General features: G+C 28.3%; 1 protein-coding gene and 1 long non-coding RNA gene across 9 annotated transcripts in view; both read right to left on the bottom strand.

Annotated features, from left to right (window-relative positions):
• The window catches only part of LOC117341462 (high affinity cGMP-specific 3',5'-cyclic phosphodiesterase 9A-like), an 86,294-nt gene that overhangs the window by 6,032 nt on the left and 59,246 nt on the right, over positions 1-21,016 (bottom strand). For 6 of the 8 annotated variants that reach the window (XM_033903314.1, XM_033903318.1, XM_033903316.1 and 3 more), the window contains 3 exons: positions 19,484-19,671; positions 17,561-17,717; positions 3,794-3,910 (listed from right to left, as the gene is read on the bottom strand). In XM_033903314.1, the coding sequence (XP_033759205.1) occupies positions 3,794-3,910; positions 17,561-17,717; positions 19,484-19,671 (462 nt within the window). Of the gene's footprint in view, positions 1-3,005; positions 3,120-3,793; positions 3,911-17,560; positions 17,718-19,483; positions 19,672-21,016 lie in introns of all 8 variants that reach the window. The other 2 variants (XM_033903315.1, XM_033903321.1) reach the window with 2 other exon arrangements.
• On the bottom strand, positions 1,125-2,999 carry LOC117341463. The gene is made up of 2 exons (XR_004535635.1): positions 2,120-2,999; positions 1,125-2,078 (listed from the first exon to the last, which is right to left on the bottom strand). It is a non-coding gene; the product is annotated as an uncharacterized LOC117341463 (long non-coding RNA).

Below are 21,016 nucleotides of genomic sequence, written 5' to 3'. Positions count from 1 at the left end.
CGGAACTATAAAGTATAGGTAACACGCCTGGACTTACATATACATGTACTATCAGTAAAAATATAAAATAGAATTCATACGGTTTACCTAGACAACAAAACATGAAATGGAATAGGTACAGTATTACCTTAATAATACAGGAATTCGATTATAACTATTATTACTTAGATAATGTAGAGCATAAAATAAAAATTATCGTTACTGGGGTAGAGTAACAAAATGTAATTATCGTTACTGGAGTAAGGTAGGAAAATGTAATTACTGTTACAGGAGACGGGTAACAAAATGTAATTATCGTTACTGGAGTAAGGTAGGAAAACGTAATTACTGTTACAGAAAACGGGTAACCAAATGTAATTATCGTTGCCGGGGAGGGTAATATAATGTAAAATCGAATAAACATTACTTCGGTAACAAGGAATATATATATATATAAAAACGCCAACTAGATAACGAGAAATATAGAATAAAAATGTTACCTGAGTAACAAAGAATGTAAAATGGAATAAGCGTTACCTAGAAAGCGAGGAATAGAGAATGGAATAATTGTTACCTTGGTAACAAGGATTATAAAATGGAAAAAAAGTTACATAGGTAACGAAGAATGTAAAACGGATTTGACGATACCTAGGTAACAATGATTTTTAATGACATTAACGATACCTAGGTAACAAGGATTATAAAATGGTATTAACGTTACCTAGGTAACAATGATTATCAAATGGAATTAACGTTATCTAAGTAACGCGAAGATGAAATTGAGTTAATGTTACCTAAGTAACGAGGAACATAAAATGGAATAAACGTGTAATTAGTTTGTTGTATCTAAGAATGCAGACTTGTTTCAATTAAAATACTAAATTTCCCCACCCTTCAATAATGTATTCTAACACAGAACTTGATTATCTGCTAGAGGAAAACAAATCGCCAAAATGAAGGTGTTCTTAATACAGAAAACATAAAATTAATATACATCACACATATATCAGTGTATGTATTCTAAAGATAATAAATCATTTCATAGAAATCAACTGGTATCATTTGATGTTTTCTATCTGTATTTAGGCTAACATCAATGGAGACTAACATCAATGGACATAACGTTCTTAAACCTTTTTGTTTACATTAAACTAATGAAATATAGCAAAGGCAAAGGGTAATTATTTTCCAGTAATGAGGTCAATATCAGCATTGCCCTTCAGCCTTTTTATTTTTGAAATACCTTTTAACAACACATTTACAAATGATTCATTTAAATAAAACATAGTTGTAAATAAACAATAATAGTGTACGTAATTCATTATGACTGTTTATGCCTTCTTGCTCTCAGTGACGCTACAGTATTAAATGTGTTGAAATCGCCAGTAATACTAATCCAAAATCGCCAGTAATACTAATCCAAAATCGCCAGTAATACTAATCCAATATCGCCAGTAATACTAATCCAAAATCGCCAGTAATACTAATCCAAAATCGCCAGTAATACTAATCCAAAATCGCCAGTAATACTAATCCAAAATCGCCAGTAATACTAATCCAAAATCGCCAGTAATACTAATCCAAAATCGCCAGTAATACAAATCCAAAATCGAAGTAATACTAATCCAAAATCGAAGAAAAAACCAATCAAGAATTACAATACAGAAGGTAAACAGATGTAGGTAAAATGTGTTATCAAGTTAATCGATCAACATGTAATTCCATTAAAAAGATCACTATATGAACTATCATATCAATTGAGGCCTTTTTCTGTAAAACTGCCAACATTACTTTTCTAGACAGTAATTATGATAAACAATTAAATACAGATATTCTTATATCTCATTTAAAACCTGATCATGATAAATATTGTATTACCTTTGAATATCTAGACCTGATTGTGATAAATATTGTATTACCTTTGAATATCTAGACCTGATTGTGATAAATATTGTATTACCTTTGAATATCTAGACCTGATTGTGATAAATATTGTATTACCTTTGAATATCTAGACCTGATTGTGATAAATATTGTATTACCTTTGAATATCTAGACCTGGTTGTGATAAATATTGTATTACCTTTGAATATCTAGACCTGATCATGATAAATATTGTATTACCTTTGAATATCTAGACCTGATTGCTGTTTTTACCTTTTAATATATTACCATGAATTGATATTCTAAAGCCCTTTTTAACACCTACAAAATCCATGTATTGTATAAAGTGAATAAGCCGTTCAAATAAGAATCCAATAACAGGTGGTTTAATCATCAGGGGAGAAAACAAAACGTGGATATAAAACTATATCAAATCTGGGGCACATTAGGAGCAAGAATATGGAAAATCACATTGTAATAATGTAGTAGGGAGGACCAATTCATTCCATAGTTTATATTTAACGTACAGACTTTTGTGAGTGTCTCACGCTACGTCCGGTTTGACAGTACTGTATGACACAATGAAGTAATAGGTATGATAGTATGCATGTATAGATAATATAATACAATAAGTACCGACAATACTTAGGAACAACAGGAATCAAACATACAACAGACACGGCATACAAGGTAAAAACATAAAAGCCAAACATGGCGACATAGTCAAAGAATAAATTGATCTGTGAATTTAGAATTGGTCATTGTGTTGAAAACATTACTGGTTCTGTGCTTAGTAATCCAAAGCTTGAAATATATCTCGTTAGATCATCTTAAAGCAAGTAGAATATTTCAACGTCCAAGCTTTTCAACATCCAAACCAGGACTGTTTTCACATACGAGAATTTCTAAATAAAACATAATATATAATGTGAAGCTAATAAGGTTTATAATCAACAGAAAGGAATTGCTCGACAGGTGTTCTAAACTATGTACTATGGTGCCTTCACCATAACGGCGGAGGATCGGAAACTAAAAAAGACGAAAAAAAAAGATAAATAAAAATCACAACTTTTTAAAACTAAATTAAAATAATGAGAAATGGATAAGGTTGATATAGATGTATCCGTGGTGTTTTAATTTACCGCCTGAATATAATCAGAATCGTTGTAATCAAACTTGGGAATAAGGGACCTGAGTTTTTCCACGATATCCTTGTGTTTGGCCATGTCTGTGGCGAGTATTAGAACCAGCATCTCCTTGATAAGACAAGTACATCAGATACAAACAATCATACAAAATTGATAGTTCCGTCCAAACTGGTGAGCTGGTCACGACCATTGTATACGTCTGCTTATTCCAAACAGGAGACTTGTCCGAAAATCACAGATGTCAGGTATTCAAAGGTTCTATGAATACCAAAGTACTCAACAATTTGGACGGTTATTTCAATAAATATATATACATATTAGATACAAACATAACTGACTTGAAAAACCTCTTCATCAGGAATCTAGTATACTTTTGTTAAGTAAAATAACCTCTGAATACAATAAGTCATATGAATTTTCTGTGAGATCTGGACATACATTCAGTTCGAGATAATGAGGTTTTCCCAGCTTAACACCAACAAACACTTGGCCATACTGCCAGGTGCTCGTTTGACACACAGACGCTTGGACACCTCCAAACCCGGTTACTCGTACTGATCTACAGCACTATTCAGACAACAGACAGACGCACCAAACACCGCACACCATCTTCAGTTAAAATAATATCTTCAGAAACCTGATGTTTTTCGATCTCAAAATAAAGTGATGGCTTTTGTGTGTGTCTGAATTATACGTAGAAATCAGTGAGTATCGAAAGGTTTGCTGCCAATACATATGTACATGTATATATTATATGTAACACGGAACATCTCGGGAGTTACCGTTTCCATCTGCTCTTTATCCTGGTAGTCAAAGCCTAGTTCTATCTTAGCCTTGAAACATTCCATAATCTCACCATGGCGTGCCATATCACTGGCTAGTATCAACATAGTCATAGCCTGGGGTAGAAAGGGAGGTAACTCTTATCGTATTAACATATACTGAAATGCACATGTATTATCAGCCTGATATAACAAAACTCTCATTAACCAATAAAAAAGATAAATGATAATGAAACAAGTCTGTCCCCGCTTTGATGGAAATTGAGACAAACACTAGACAATTCTAAATGTCTAAAACATGAACAATTCATTTGAATGCATAACGTTGATTTTTGAACTCTTCATATCATAGCACCAGATAAAAAAAAACTTTACCTTAATCTTCAACTAAGAAATACCGAATAAATAGTCAAGTCAAAAGGTAAAAAAGATCATTTGATTTTCCAATTTGACGCTACACTATTGATGCTTGATGAAACAAAAATGCGAAGTACCTGAATCAAATAACATCTCTATCATGATATACATTTCCTGAAAAATAAATGTGATGGCCGCTTCCTACTACAACAATAGCATGTTGCGTTACCCCGTGAGTTGTATGTGTATATTACACACATCCTTTGATAAGTCAACTTGACTTGATTAAAGCCCTGTAACCAAATAGCTAGTACAGGCATGATAGGCCACTTATTTTGTATAAGAATATGGTCTCATACATGTTATCATGTTAAAAGTTTCAAAATATATATACATTTGAAAACCGAGAAACTGATTAACAATAAAAAATTAAAAAGTAAATGATTTAATAGATTGCATCATTTTTAGATATTATATAAACATTATATATTTATATATCATCTAAATAACAATGAAGTTAAACTAATATATTACTAAAATTATATGTTATATAATGTCCAGCACCATCTACTCACAGTGAAGTATGGTTCTGTATATCACATTGTGATGTACGATCTACATTAATTCTTGTTACGAGTATCACATGCTTACTGAGGTAACAATGTATAATAAGATGAATAACGTAATTAAGAATGCGAGGTACTTATCTGTCTACAAAGCATACACATAATTACATCCTGATGACTTGTTAGATTTTACGATGAATAAAACAGTAATGATACTTAAGTAACAACAGTCCTATTTACTGTATATAACAGTAATGATACTTAAGTAACAACAGTCCTATTTACTGTATATAACAGTAATGATACTTAAGTAACAACAGTCTTATTTACTGTATATAACAGTAATGATACTTAAGTAACAACAGTCTTATTTACTGTATATAACGGTAATGATACTTAAGTAACAACAGTCTTATTTACTGTATATAACAGTAACAGTAATGATACTTAAGTAACAACAGTCTTATTTACTGTATATAACAGTAATGATACTTAAGTAACAACAATCTTATTTACTGTATATAACAGTAATGATACTTAAGTAACAACAGTCCTATTTACTGTATATAACAGTAATGTTTAAGTAACAACAGTCCTATTTACTGTATACAACAGTAATGATACTTAAGTAACAACAGTCCTATTTACTGTATATAACAGTAATGATACTTAAGTAACAACAGTCTTATTTACTGTATATAACAGTAATGATACTTAAGTAACAACAGTCTTATTTACTGTATATAACAGTAATGATACTTAAGTAACAACAGTCTTATTGACTGTATATAACAGTAATGATACTTAAGTAACAACAGTCTTATTTACTGTATATAACAGTAATGATACTTAAGTAACAACAGTCTTATTGACTGTATATAACAGTAATGATACTTAAGTAACAACAATCTTATTTACTGTATATAACAGTAATGATACTTAAGTAACAACAGTCTTATTGACTGTATATAACAGTAATGATACTTAAGTAACAACAGTCCTATTTACTGTATATAACAGTAATGATACTTAAGTAACAACAATCTTATTTACTGTATATAACAGTAATGATACTTAAGTAACAACAATCCTATTTACTGTATATAACAGTAATGATACTTAAGTAACAACAGTCTTATTAACTGTATATAACAGTAATGATACTTAAGTAACAACAGTCTTATTTACTGTATATAACAGTAATGATACTTAAGTAAAAACAGTCCTATTTACTGTATATAACAGTAATGTTTAAGTAACAACAGTCCTATTTACTGTATATAACAGTAATGTTTAAGTAACAACAGTCTTATTTACTGTATATAACAGTAATGTTTAAGTAACAACAGTCTTATTTACTGTATATAACAGTAATGATACTTAAGTAACAACAGTCTTATTTACTGTATATAACAGTAATGATACTTAAGTAACAACAGTCCTATTTACTGTATATAACAGTAATGATACTTAAGTAACAACAGTCTTATTTACTGAATATAACAGTAATGATTAAGTAACAACAGTCTTATTTACTGTATATAACAGTAATGATACTTAAGTAACAAGTCTTATTTACTGTATATAACAGTAATGATACTTAAGTAACAACAGTCCTATTTACTGTATATAACAGTAATGTTTAAGTAACAACAGTCTTATTTACTGTATATAACAGTAATGATACTTAAGTAAAAACAGTCTTATTTACTGTATATAACAGTAATGATACTTAAGTAACAACAGTCTTATTTACTGTATATAACAGTAATGTTTAAGTAACAACAGTCTTATTTACTGTATATAACAGTAATGATACTTAAGTAACAAGTCTTATTTACTGTATATAACAGTAATGCTACCTAAGTAACAACAGTCCTATTTACTGTATATAACAGTAATGTTTAAGTAACAACAGTCTTATTTACTGTATATAACAGTAATGATACTTAAGTAACAACAGTCTTATTTACTGTATATAACAGTAATGTTTAAGTAACAACAGTCTTATTTATTGTATATAACAGTAATGATACTTTAGTAACAACAGTCTTATTTACTGTATATAACAGTAATGTTTAAGTAACAACAGTCTTATTTACTGTATATAACAGTAATGCTACCTAAGTAACAACAGTCTTATTTACTGTATATAACAGTAATGATACTTAAGTAACAACAGTCCTATTTACTGTATATAACAGTAATGATACTTAAGTAACAACAGTCCTATTTACTGTATATAACAGTAATGCTACCTAAGTAACAACAGTCTTATTTACTGTATATAACAGTAATGATACTTAAGTAACAACAGTCTTATTTACTGTATATAACAGTAATGATACTTAAGTAACAACAGTCTTATTTACTGTATATAACAGTAATGATACTTAAGTAACAAGTCTTATTTACTGTATATAACAGTAATGATACTTAAGTAACAACAGTCTTATTGACTGTATATAACAGTAATGATACTTAAGTAACAACAGTCTTATTTACTGTATATAACAGTAATGTTTAAGTAACAACAGTCTTATTTACTGTATATAACAGTAATGATACTTAAGTAAAAACAGTCTTATTTACTGTATATAACAGTAATGATACTTAAGTAACAACAGTCTTATTTACTGTATATAACAGTAATGTTTAAGTAACAACAGTCTTATTTACTGTATATAACAGTAATGATACTTAAGTAACAAGTCTTATTTACTGTATATAACAGTAATGCTACCTAAGTAACAACAGTCCTATTTACTGTATATAACAGTAATGATACTTAAGTAACAACAGTCTTATTTACTGTATATAACAGTAATGATACTTAAGTAACAACAGTCTTATTTACTGTATATAACAGTAATGATACTTAAGTAACAAGTCTTATTTACTGTATATAACAGTAATGATACTTAAGTAACAACAGTCTTATTGACTGTATATAACAGTAATGATACTTAAGTAACAACAGTCTTATTTACTGTATATAACAGTAATGTTTAAGTAACAACAGTCTTATTTACTGTATATAACAGTAATGATACTTAAGTAAAAACAGTCTTATTTACTGTATATAACAGTAATGATACTTAAGTAACAACAGTCTTATTTACTGTATATAACAGTAATGTTTAAGTAACAACAGTCTTATTTACTGTATATAACAGTAATGATACTTAAGTAACAAGTCTTATTTACTGTATATAACAGTAATGCTACCTAAGTAACAACAGTCCTATTTACTGTATATAACAGTAATGTTTAAGTAACAACAGTCTTATTTACTGTATATAACAGTAATGATACTTAAGTAACAACAGTCTTATTTACTGTATATAACAGTAATGTTTAAGTAACAACAGTCTTATTTACTGTATATAACAGTAATGCTACCTAAGTAACAACAGTCTTATTTACTGTATATAACAGTAATGATACTTAAGTAACAACAGTCCTATTTACTGTATATAACAGTAATGCTACCTAAGTAACAACAGTCCTATTTACTGTATATAACAGTAATGTTTTAGTAACAACAGTCTTATTTATTGTATATAACAGTAATGATACTTTAGTAACAACAGTCTTATTAACTGTATATAACAGTAATGTTTAAGTAACAACAGTCTTATTTACTGTATATAACAGTAATGCTACCTAAGTAACAACAGTCTTATTTACTGTATATAACAGTAATGATACTTAAGTAACAACAGTCCTATTTACTGTATATAACAGTAATGATACTTAAGTAACAACAGTCCTATTTACTGTATATAACAGTAATGCTACCTAAGTAACAACAGTCTTATTTACTGTATATAACAGTAATGATACTTAAGTAACAACAGTCTTATTTACTGTATATAACAGTAATGTTTAAGTAACAACAGTCTTATTTACTGTATATAACAGTAATGATACTTAAGTAACAAGTCTTATTTACTGTATATAACAGTAATGATACTTAAGTAACAACAATCTTATTTACTGTATATAACAGTAATGATACTTAAGTAACAACAGTCTTATTTACTGTATATAACAGTAATGATACTTAAGTAACAACAGTCTTATTTACTGTATATAACAGTATTGATACTTAAGTAACAACAGCCCTATTTACTGTATATAACAGTAATGATACTTAAGTAACAACAATCTTACTTACTGTATATAACAGTAATGATACTTAAGTAACAACAGTCCTATTTACTGTATATAACAGTAATGATACTTAAGTAACAACAGTCTTATTTACTGTATATAACGGTAATGATACTTAAGTAACAACAGTCTTATTTACTGTATATAACAGTAACAGTAATGATACTTAAGTAACAACAGTCTTATTTACTGTATATAACAGTAATGATACTTAAGTAACAACAATCTTATTTACTGTATATAACAGTAATGTTTAAGTAACAACAGTCTTATTTACTGTATATAACAGTAATGATACTTAAGTAACAACAGTCCTATTTAGTGTATATAACAGTAATGTTACTTAAGTAACAACAGTCCTATTTACTGTATATAACAGTAATGATACTTAAGTAACAACAGTCTTATTTACTGTATATAACAGTAATGATACTTAAGTAACAAGTCTTATTTACTGTATATAACAGTAATGATACTTAAGTAACAACAGTCTTATTGACTGTATATAACAGTAATGATACTTAAGTAACAACAGTCTTATTTACTGTATATAACAGTAATGATACTTAAGTAACAACAGTCCTATTTACTGTATATAACAGTAATGCTACCTAAGTAACAACAGTCCTATTTACTGTATATAACAGTAATGTTTAAGTAACAACAGTCTTATTTATTGTATATAACAGTAATGATACTTTAGTAACAACAGTCTTATTTACTGTATATAACAGTAATGTTTAAGTAACAACAGTCTTATTTACTGTATATAACAGTAATGCTACCTAAGTAACAACAGTCTTATTTACTGTATATAACAGTAATGATACTTAAGTAACAACAGTCCTATTTACTGTATATAACAGTAATGATACTTAAGTAACAACAGTCCTATTTACTGTATATAACAGTAATGCTACCTAAGTAACAACAGTCTTATTGACTGTATATAACAGTAATGATACTTAAGTAACAACAGTCTTATTTACTGTATATAACAGTAATGTTTAAGTAACAACAGTCTTATTTACTGTATATAACAGTAATGATACTTAAGTAACAAGTCTTATTTACTGTATATAACAGTAATGATACTTAAGTAACAACAATCTTATTTACTGTATATAACAGTAATGATACTTAAGTAACAACAGTCTTATTTACTGTATATAACAGTAATTATACTTAAGTAACAACAGTCTTATTTACTGTATATAACAGTATTGATACTTAAGTAACAACAGCCCTATTTACTGTATATAACAGTAATGATACTTAAGTAACATCAATCTTATTTACTGTATATAACAGTAATGATACTTAAGTAACAACAGTCCTATTTACTGTATATAACAGTAATCATACTTAAGTAACAACAGTCTTATTTACTGTATATAATAGTAATCATACTTAAGTAACAACAGTCCTATTTACTGTATATAACAGTAATGATACTTAAGTAATAACAGTCCTATTTACTGTATATAACAGTAATGATACTTAAGTAACAACAGTCTTATTTACTGTATATAACAGTAATGTTTAAGTAACAACAGTCTTATTTACTGTATATAACAGTAATGATACTTAAGTAACAACAGTCCTATTTACTGTATATAACAGTAATGTTACTTCAGTAACAACAGTCCTATTTACTGTATATAACAGTAATGATACTTAAGTAACGACAGTCTTATTTACTGTATATAACAGTAATGATACTTAAGTAACAAGTCTTATTTACTGTATATAACAGTAATGATACTTAAGTAACAACAGTCTTATTGACTGTATATAACAGTAATGATACTTAAGTAACAACAGTCTTATTTACTGTATATAACAGTAATGATACTTAAGTAACAACAGTCCTATTTACTGTATATAACAGTAATGATACTTAAGTAACAACAGTCTTATTTACTGTATATAACAGTAATGATACTTAAGTAACAACAGTCTTATTTACTGTATATAACGGTAATGATACTTAAGTAACAACAGTCTTATTTACTGTATATAACAGTAACAGTAATGATACTTAAGTAACAACAGTCTTATTTACTGTATATAACAGTAATGATACTTAAGTAACAACAATCTTATTTACTGTATATAACAGTAATGATACTTAAGTAACAACAGTCTTATTTACTGTATATAACAGTAATGATACTTAAGTAACAACAGTCTTATTTACTGTATATAACAGTAATGATACTTAAGTAACAACAGTCTTATTGACTGTTTATAACAGTAATGATACTTAAGTAACAACAATCTTATTTACTGTATATAACAGTAATGATACTTAAGTAACAACAGTCTTATTTACTGTATATAACAGTAATGATACTTAAGTAACAACAGTCCTATTTACTGTATATAACAGTAATGATACTTAAGTAACAACAATCTTATTTACTGTATATAACAGTAATGATACTTAAGTAACAACAATCCTATTTACTGTATATAACAGTAATGATACTTAAGTAACAACAGTCTTATTAACTGTATATAACAGTAATGATACTTAAGTAACAACAGTCTTATTTACTGTATATAACAGTAATGATACTTAAGTAAAAACAGTCCTATTTACTGTATATAACAGTAATGTTTAAGTAACAACAGTCCTATTTACTGTATATAACAGTAATGTTTAAGTAACAACAGTCTTATTTACTGTATATAACAGTAATGTTTAAGTAACAACAGTCTTATTTACTGTATATAACAGTAATGATACTTAAGTAACAACAGTCTTATTTACTGTATATAACAGTAATGATACTTAAGTAACAACAGTCTTATTTACTGTATATAACAGTATTGATACTTAAGTAACAACAGCCCTATTTACTGTATATAACAGTAATGATACTTAAGTAACAACAGTCTTATGTACTGTATATAACAGTAATGATACTTAAGTAACAACAGTCGTATTTACTGAATATAACAGTAATGATTAAGTAACAACAGTCTTATTTACTGTATATAACAGTAATGATACTTAAGTAACAAGTCTTATTTACTGTATATAACAGTAATGATACTTAAGTAACAACAGTCCTATTTACTGTATATAACAGTAATGTTTAAGTAACAACAGTCTTATTTACTGTATATAACAGTAATGATACTTAAGTAAAAACAGTCTTATTTACTGTATATAACAGTAATGATACTTAAGTAACAACAGTCTTATTTACTGTATATAACAGTAATGTTTAAGTAACAACAGTCTTATTTACTGTATATAACAGTAATGATACTTAAGTAACAAGTCTTATTTACTGTATATAACAGTAATGCTACCTAAGTAACAACAGTCCTATTTACTGTATATAACAGTAATGTTTAAGTAACAACAGTCTTATTTACTGTATATAACAGTAATGATACTTAAGTAACAACAGTCTTATTTACTGTATATAACAGTAATGTTTAAGTAACAACAGTCTTATTTACTGTATATAACAGTAATGCTACCTAAGTAACAACAGTCTTATTTACTGTATATAACAGTAATGATACTTAAGTAACAACAGTCCTATTTACTGTATATAACAGTAATGCTACCTAAGTAACAACAGTCCTATTTACTGTATATAACAGTAATGTTTAAGTAACAACAGTCTTATTTATTGTATATAACAGTAATGATACTTTAGTAACAACAGTCTTATTTACTGTATATAACAGTAATGTTTAAGTAACAACAGTCTTATTTACTGTATATAACAGTAATGCTACCTAAGTAACAACAGTCTTATTTACTGTATATAACAGTAATGATACTTAAGTAACAACAGTCCTATTTACTGTATATAACAGTAATGATACTTAAGTAACAACAGTCCTATTTACTGTATATAACAGTAATGCTACCTAAGTAACAACAGTCTTATTTACTGTATATAACAGTAATGATACTTAAGTAACAACAGTCTTATTTACTGTATATAACAGTAATGTTTAAGTAACAACAGTCTTATTTACTGTATATAACAGTAATGATACTTAAGTAACAAGTCTTATTTACTGTATATAACAGTAATGATACTTAAGTAACAACAATCTTATTTACTGTATATAACAGTAATGATACTTAAGTAACAACAGTCTTATTTACTGTATATAACAGTAATGATACTTAAGTAACAACAGTCTTATTTACTGTATATAACAGTATTGATACTTAAGTAACAACAGCCCTATTTACTGTATATAACAGTAATGATACTTAAGTAACAACAATCTTATTTACTGTATATAACAGTAATGATACTTAAGTAACAACAGTCCTATTTACTGTATATAACAGTAATCATACTTAAGTAACAACAGTCTTATTTACTGTATATAATAGTAATCATACTTAAGTAACAACAGTCCTATTTACTGTATATAACAGTAATGATACTTAAGTAATAACAGTCCTATTTACTGTATATAACAGTAATGATACTTAAGTAACAACAGTCTTATTTACTGTATATAACAGTAATGTTTAAGTAACAACAGTCTTATTTACTGTATATAACAGTAATGATACTTAAGTAACAACAGTCCTATTTACTGTATATAACAGTAATGTTACTTAAGTAACAACAGTCCTATTTACTGTATATAACAGTAATGATACTTAAGTAACGACAGTCTTATTTACTGTATATAACAGTAATGATACTTAAGTAACAAGTCTTATTTACTGTATATAACAGTAATGATACTTAAGTAACAACAGTCTTATTGACTGTATATAACAGTAATGATACTTAAGTAACAACAGTCTTATTTACTGTATATAACAGTAATGATACTTAAGTAACAACAGTCCTATTTACTGTATATAACAGTAATGATACTTAAGTAACAACAGTCCTATTTACTGTATATAACAGTAATGATACTTAAGTAACAACAGTCTTATTTACTGTATATAACAGTAATGATACTTAAGTAACAACAGTCTTATTTACTGTATATAACGGTAATGATACTTAAGTAACAACAGTCTTATTTACTGTATATAACAGTAACAGTAATGATACTTAAGTAACAACAGTCTTATTTACTGTATATAACAGTAATGATACTTAAGTAACAACAGTCTTATTTACTGTATATAACAGTAATGATACTTAAGTAACAACAGTCTTATTTACTGTATATAACAGTAATGATACTTAAGTAACAACAGTCTTATTTACTGTATATAACAGTAATGATACTTAAGTAACAACAGTCTTATTGACTGTTTATAACAGTAATGATACTTAAGTAACAACAATCTTATTTACTGTATATAACAGTAATGATACTTAAGTAACAACAGTCTTATTGACTGTATATAACAGTAATGATACTTAAGTAACAACAGTCCTATTTACTGTATATAACAGTAATGATACTTAAGTAACAACAATCTTATTTACTGTATATAACAGTAATGATACTTAAGTAACAACAATCCTATTTACTGTATATAACAGTAATGATACTTAAGTAACAACAGTCTTATTAACTGTATATAACAGTAATGATACTTAAGTAACAACAGTCTTATTTACTGTATATAACAGTAATGATACTTAAGTAAAAACAGTCCTATTTACTGTATATAACAGTAATGTTTAAGTAACAACAGTCCTATTTACTGTATATAACAGTAATGTTTAAGTAACAACAGTCTTATTTACTGTATATAACAGTAATGTTTAAGTAACAACAGTCTTATTTACTGTATATAACAGTAATGATACTTAAGTAACAACAGTCTTATTTACTGTATATAACAGTAATGATACTTAAGTAACAACAGTCTTATTTACTGTATATAACAGTATTGATACTTAAGTAACAACAGCCCTATTTACTGTATATAACAGTAATGATACTTAAGTAACAACAGTCTTATGTACTGTATATAACAGTAATGATACTTAAGTAACAACAGTCGTATTTACTGAATATAACAGTAATGATTAAGTAACAACAGTCTTATTTACTGTATATAACAGTAATGATACTTAAGTAACAAGTCTTATTTACTGTATATAACAGTAATGATACTTAAGTAACAACAGTCCTATTTACTGTATATAACAGTAATGTTTAAGTAACAACAGTCTTATTTACTGTATATAACAGTAATGATACTTAAGTAAAAACAGTCTTATTTACTGTATATAACAGTAATGATACTTAAGTAGCAACAGTCTTATTTACTGTATATAACAGTAATGTTTAAGTAACAACAGTCTTATTTACTGTATATAACAGTAATGATACTTAAGTAACAAGTCTTATTTACTGTATATAACAGTAATGCTACCTAAGTAACAACAGTCCTATTTACTGTATATAACAGTAATGTTTAAGTAACAACAGTCTTATTTACTGTATATAACAGTAATGATACTTAAGTAACAACAGTCTTATTTACTGTATATAACAGTAATGTTTAAGTAACAACAGTCTTATTTACTGTATATAACAGTAATGCTACCTAAGTAACAACAGTCTTATTTACTGTATATAACAGTAATGATACTTAAGTAACAACAGTCCTATTTACTGTATATAACAGTAATGCTACCTAAGTAACAACAGTCCTATTTACTGTATATAACAGTAATGTTTAAGTAACAACAGTCTTATTTATTGTATATAACAGTAATGATACTTTAGTAACAACAGTCTTATTTACTGTATATAACAGTAATGTTTAAGTAACAACAGTCTTATTTACTGTATATAACAGTAATGCTACCTAAGTAACAACAGTCTTATTTACTGTATATAACAGTAATGATACTTAAGTAACAACAGTCCTATTTACTGTATATAACAGTAATGATACTTAAGTAACAACAGTCCTATTTACTGTATATAACAGTAATGCTACCTAAGTAACAACAGTCTTATTTACTGTATATAACAGTAATGATACTTAAGTAACAACAGTCTTATTTACTGTATATAACAGTAATGTTTAAGTAACAACAGTCTTATTTACTGTATATAACAGTAATGATACTTAAGTAACAAGTCTTATTTATTGTATATAACAGTAATGATACTTAAGTAACAACAATCTTATTTACTGTATATAACAGTAATGATACTTAAGTAACAACAGTCTTATTTACTGTATATAACAGTAATGATACTTAAGTAACAACAGTCTTATTTACTGTATATAACAGTATTGATACTTAAGTAACAACAGCCCTATTTACTGTATATAACAGTAATGATACTTAAGTAACAACAATCTTATTTACTGTCTATAACAGTAATGATACTTAAGTAACAACAGTCCTATTTACTGTATATAACAGTAATGATACTTAAGTAACAACAGTCTTATTTACTGTATATAATAGTAATCATACTTAAGTAACAACAGTCCTATTTACTGTATATAACAGTAATGATACTTAAGTAATAACAGTCCTATTTACTGTATATAACAGTAATGATACTTAAGTAACAACAGTCTTATTTACTGTATATAACAGTAATGTTTAAGTAACAACAGTCTTATTTACTGTATATAACAGTAATGATACTTAAGTAACAACAGTCTTATTTACTGTATATAACAGTAATGATACTTAAGTAACAACAGTCCTATTTACTGTATATAACAGTAATGTTACTTAAGTAACAACAGTCCTATTTACTGTATATAACAGTAATGATACTTAAGTAACAACAGTCTTATTTACTGTATATAACAGTAATGATACTTAAGTAACAAGTCTTATTTACTGTATATAACAGTAATGATACTTAAGTAACAACAGTCTTATTGACTGTATATAACAGTAATGATACTTAAGTAACAACAGTCTTATTTACTGTATATAACAGTAATGATACTTAAGTAACAACAGTCCTATTTACTGTATATAACAGTAATGATACTTAAGTAACAACAATCTTATTTACAGTATATAACAGTAATGATACTTAAGTAACAACAGTCTTATTTACTGTATATAACAGTAATGATACTTAACTTACAACAGTCCTATTTACTGTATATAACAGTTATGATACTTATGTAACAACAGTCCTATTTACTGTATATAACAGTAATGATACTTAAGTAACAACAGTCTTATGTACTGTATATAACAGTAATGATACTTAAGTAACAACAGTCGTATTTACTGAATATAACAGTAATGATTAAGTAACAACAGTCTTATTTACTGTATATAACAGTAATGATACTTAAGTAACAAGTCTTATTTACTGTATATAACAGTAATGATACTTAAGTAACAACAGTCTTATTTACTGTATATAACAGTAATGTTTAAGTAACAACAGTCTTATTTACTGTATATAACAGTAATGATATTTAAGTAACAACAGTCTTATTTACTGTATATAACAGTAATGATACTTAAGTAACAACATTCTTATTTACTGTATATAACAGTAATGATACTTAAGTAACAACAGTCTTATTTACTGTATATAACAGTAATGATACTTAAGTAACAAGTCTTATTTACTGTATATAACAGTAATGATACTTAAGTAACAACAGTCTTATTTACTGTATATAACAGTAATGATACTTAAGTAACAACAGTCCTATGTACTATTAAGTTAAACATCATGTTACTTAAATACTTACAGCGCGTATCCGTTTGTAAACATCTTTATCTGTATTTGCAAAAATATTGCATTCTGGGTTTGAGAGTATTTTGAATGCGACTGCGCAGTGATGGTTTTCCAAGGGAGAGATATCATTGTAGCGGATAGCCAGTTCTGTCCGCGCGTTGATCTGGTACCTGTAATCAAAATTACAAGTGTCATATTAGTATGACCTAATTAACAATCACAAAACAACAGAGAACACTGACATTATTATATTTTATATCATTATGCCATAATTAGCGATCATAAAACCACAGATAATACCGATATTATTATATTTTATATCATTATGTCATAATGAACGGAAACATATGGTATAGATATGAAAGTATTTGTGCGACCTTCTCGAATATGTTACCCATATACCAAACATTGACTTTCCTAGCATAATGAAGATATCTGGAAATCAAAATGTATTTGTTTTCACAGCCAGAAACTGAAACTACTCTAACTAATAGCAAGTTCGATTGAAATCCTCCTAATCTCAATATCCAATTTAGAGGGACCAGATATATGAACTTTTCATACATATCGACATCAATTTGATAGAAAGAAAGATTCCAACAAAACAAAACAGTAACATCGCAAGTGGTATTCCCTTGTGACGTCATCAGATACGACTCGAAGAATTGATGCATGTTCATTTCAGCATCATTTTACTAAATAAGAAAAGAAACAACAAAATAAAACGAAAGTGTACACAAAATCGTAAATCTGAAATAAATTACAAATTCTAATCTTGTAAAAGTAAATATTTCGAAATGGTACACATCATTTGTTTCATCATAGATATATAGATGCCATGTTTTTCAACGGAGAACAACGGTAGCGACATCTGATTTGAATGTGAAGGAATACAAGAAATAGTTTATCGTAGTGGATGGTCGGTAGAATACTTCCATGCTTTTTATACAGGTATTTGCAATGTGTTCGTCAGATAGCGGGTTTTCATTGAAGCCGTAAAGTTCTATTGACGATAGCTTAAAGTGGCATTGCGCATGCTCACTTTATCTCTTTATCTTTGAGTCATAATCAAATCATGAATTTATTTTTGGTATCGTACAACTTAACTGATACAATGTTTGATATAAAAACAGACCAAAAACATGCTGACTTTTTCAAAATAATCATTTTTTAACTTTATCGAATATCAATTTAACATCCTGATCCCATATTGGTTTGGTGATCAATATTTTTTCAATGATTTGAAGAAATTTGGGAACGACTTCAATTGATTGATTATGATTCTTTGCGTTTTATTTTGAGCTATTGTTTAATAATTTGAACGATTTTATAGAATGTCTAGATTTCATATGTGAACATGAGACTGTATGTATAGCTACATGCCCCTGTCCTCCGTGTTTATTTTATTTTATTTATTATTTTTTCTAAGGTAGTTTACCAACGGTTGTTCCTTGTAAAATTAGTTTCTAATACGTGTGTTGCATTCACAGGTGAGCTTTATAAATCAATATCATAATACCTACATATAAATCAATATCATAATACCTACATATAAATCAATATCATAATACCTACGGTTGCCATGACAACCCGAATTAATCTACGGTATTTTATCATCAATAGATACAAGAACTATGTTTGACTATAGCGAGAGAATCGACCACTGGCCAACGAAATATCCAGTCAAAATAGACATACATTTGTACAAGAGAATGATGCATGGCAAATGGGATTATATGCCATGCAATCCAAGTTTCAACGTAATGGCATTCGGATGTATACGTCATGACATCTGGGCGATTACACCATGTCATCCTGGTCTATACGTCATTTTAATCTAAATGTAGCATAAATCGAACAGTTCAAAGAAACGGACAGATTCATTTTGCTTTCATATTGATATGCTGAACAAAACGAAAACAACATCAATCATTACGTGTTATTGTAACCCGGATGATCAAGATCGTGACAGATGCATGACGTCAGCAGCACGCCCAAGTCCTCACGTGACATCTTCTCCCAAAGTTTACAGAGATGGATCATCCCGTACATCATCTGAGTCACACAGAAACAGTGCCGGAAGTTGTGAAAAGGGTTGTTCCTGTAGTTCTCCTGAACACAAAGCTGAAAGACAAAACGACAGTTTTCATTTAGTTGTTTGATGAATCGAGTGTTTTTCCCTAATGATGTCTGCCACGGCTGTATAGTTTTTCCCCGTTTTCCACCCGAGTAAACATCCTTCATTTCCAGCTCTACTTATGCGTAACACTTTATCATTAACCGACATAAGTACGGTTTGATGAAGTCATTAAGCTGTGAAAACATTAATTCAAATTACGATAAACTCACTTGACAGAAAACTAATGACCGCAAGTTCCTGGTAAAAGACTCAAATTAAAGCACTGGATATGATCCTCGCCATTTCAAATTTATACTTAAATCTTCACTTCCCGATAACACCACCAATGACTAGAGCTGTCACCGAGGGGATGACACGTATACCCCCCGCTTTTCCATGATTGGTTTGGATACTTTGTGAAGCTGCTTATGTATTGTGCTATAACCAAATAAAACATGTTCTATGTTTATGTAAGAGCAAATGAGCTCAAATGAGAAAAACAACCAATTTAATGAGATATGAACATTTTTTCGGAGAAAGCATTTACTGGAGGCACAAGTGTATGCAGTCCTTCAACTGTGTAAACGTTTCAAGAAAATCCATTAAAAACAAAATAAATCCATAGCGGGACAAACTTGTAACCATTTCTTACATAAAGAGTCATAACTCTGGGTTTTATAGGAAAAAGTTGTTCCTGGCGGGACAATTCCATGTGGTATTTCAATTCCTTATAAAGTTTCAAGAAAACCCATCCAACAATAGGTGTATGATTAGACGGACAAATTTTTGCTCATTTTGAAAGAAAAAGGAGCATAACTCTATTAGAACTGGTAATTCGGCAAATCTTTGAATAGAGCACAGCCTCATAGTGTCCTCCAACTACATACCAAATTTTAGTAATATCCATTGAAAACAAAGCAAATGCATAGCTAGTTACCATGTTTTACATAAAGGGACATAACTGTGTAAAAAGGGTTTTTTCGGAAGAAGCTGTTACTGGAAACACAACTTCATGCTATCCTTCAACTCTGTAAAAAGTTTCAAGAAAATCCATCAAAAACTAAATGAATGCATAGCCGAACAAAATTTTGCTCGTTTTTAAAGAAAAAGGAGCATACTCTATTAGAACTGGTAATTCGGCAAATCTTTGAATAGAGCTAAGCCTCATAGAGTCCTCTAACTACATACCAAATTTTAGTAAAATCCATCGAAAACAAAGCAATTGCATAGCCGGACAAGCTAGTGACCATTTTTTACATAAAGGGACATAACTCTGTAAAAAGTTTTTTTCCCGAAAGAAGCCGTTACTGGAGACACAACTTCATGCCATCCTACAACCCTGTATAAAGT

Source organism: Pecten maximus, chromosome 13 (assembly GCF_902652985.1).
Source record: "Pecten maximus chromosome 13, xPecMax1.1, whole genome shotgun sequence".
NCBI lineage: Eukaryota > Metazoa > Mollusca > Bivalvia > Pectinida > Pectinidae > Pecten > Pecten maximus.
The sequence above is the reverse complement of the archived record's forward strand: the minus strand, read 5'-3'. Positions and strand labels throughout refer to the sequence as shown.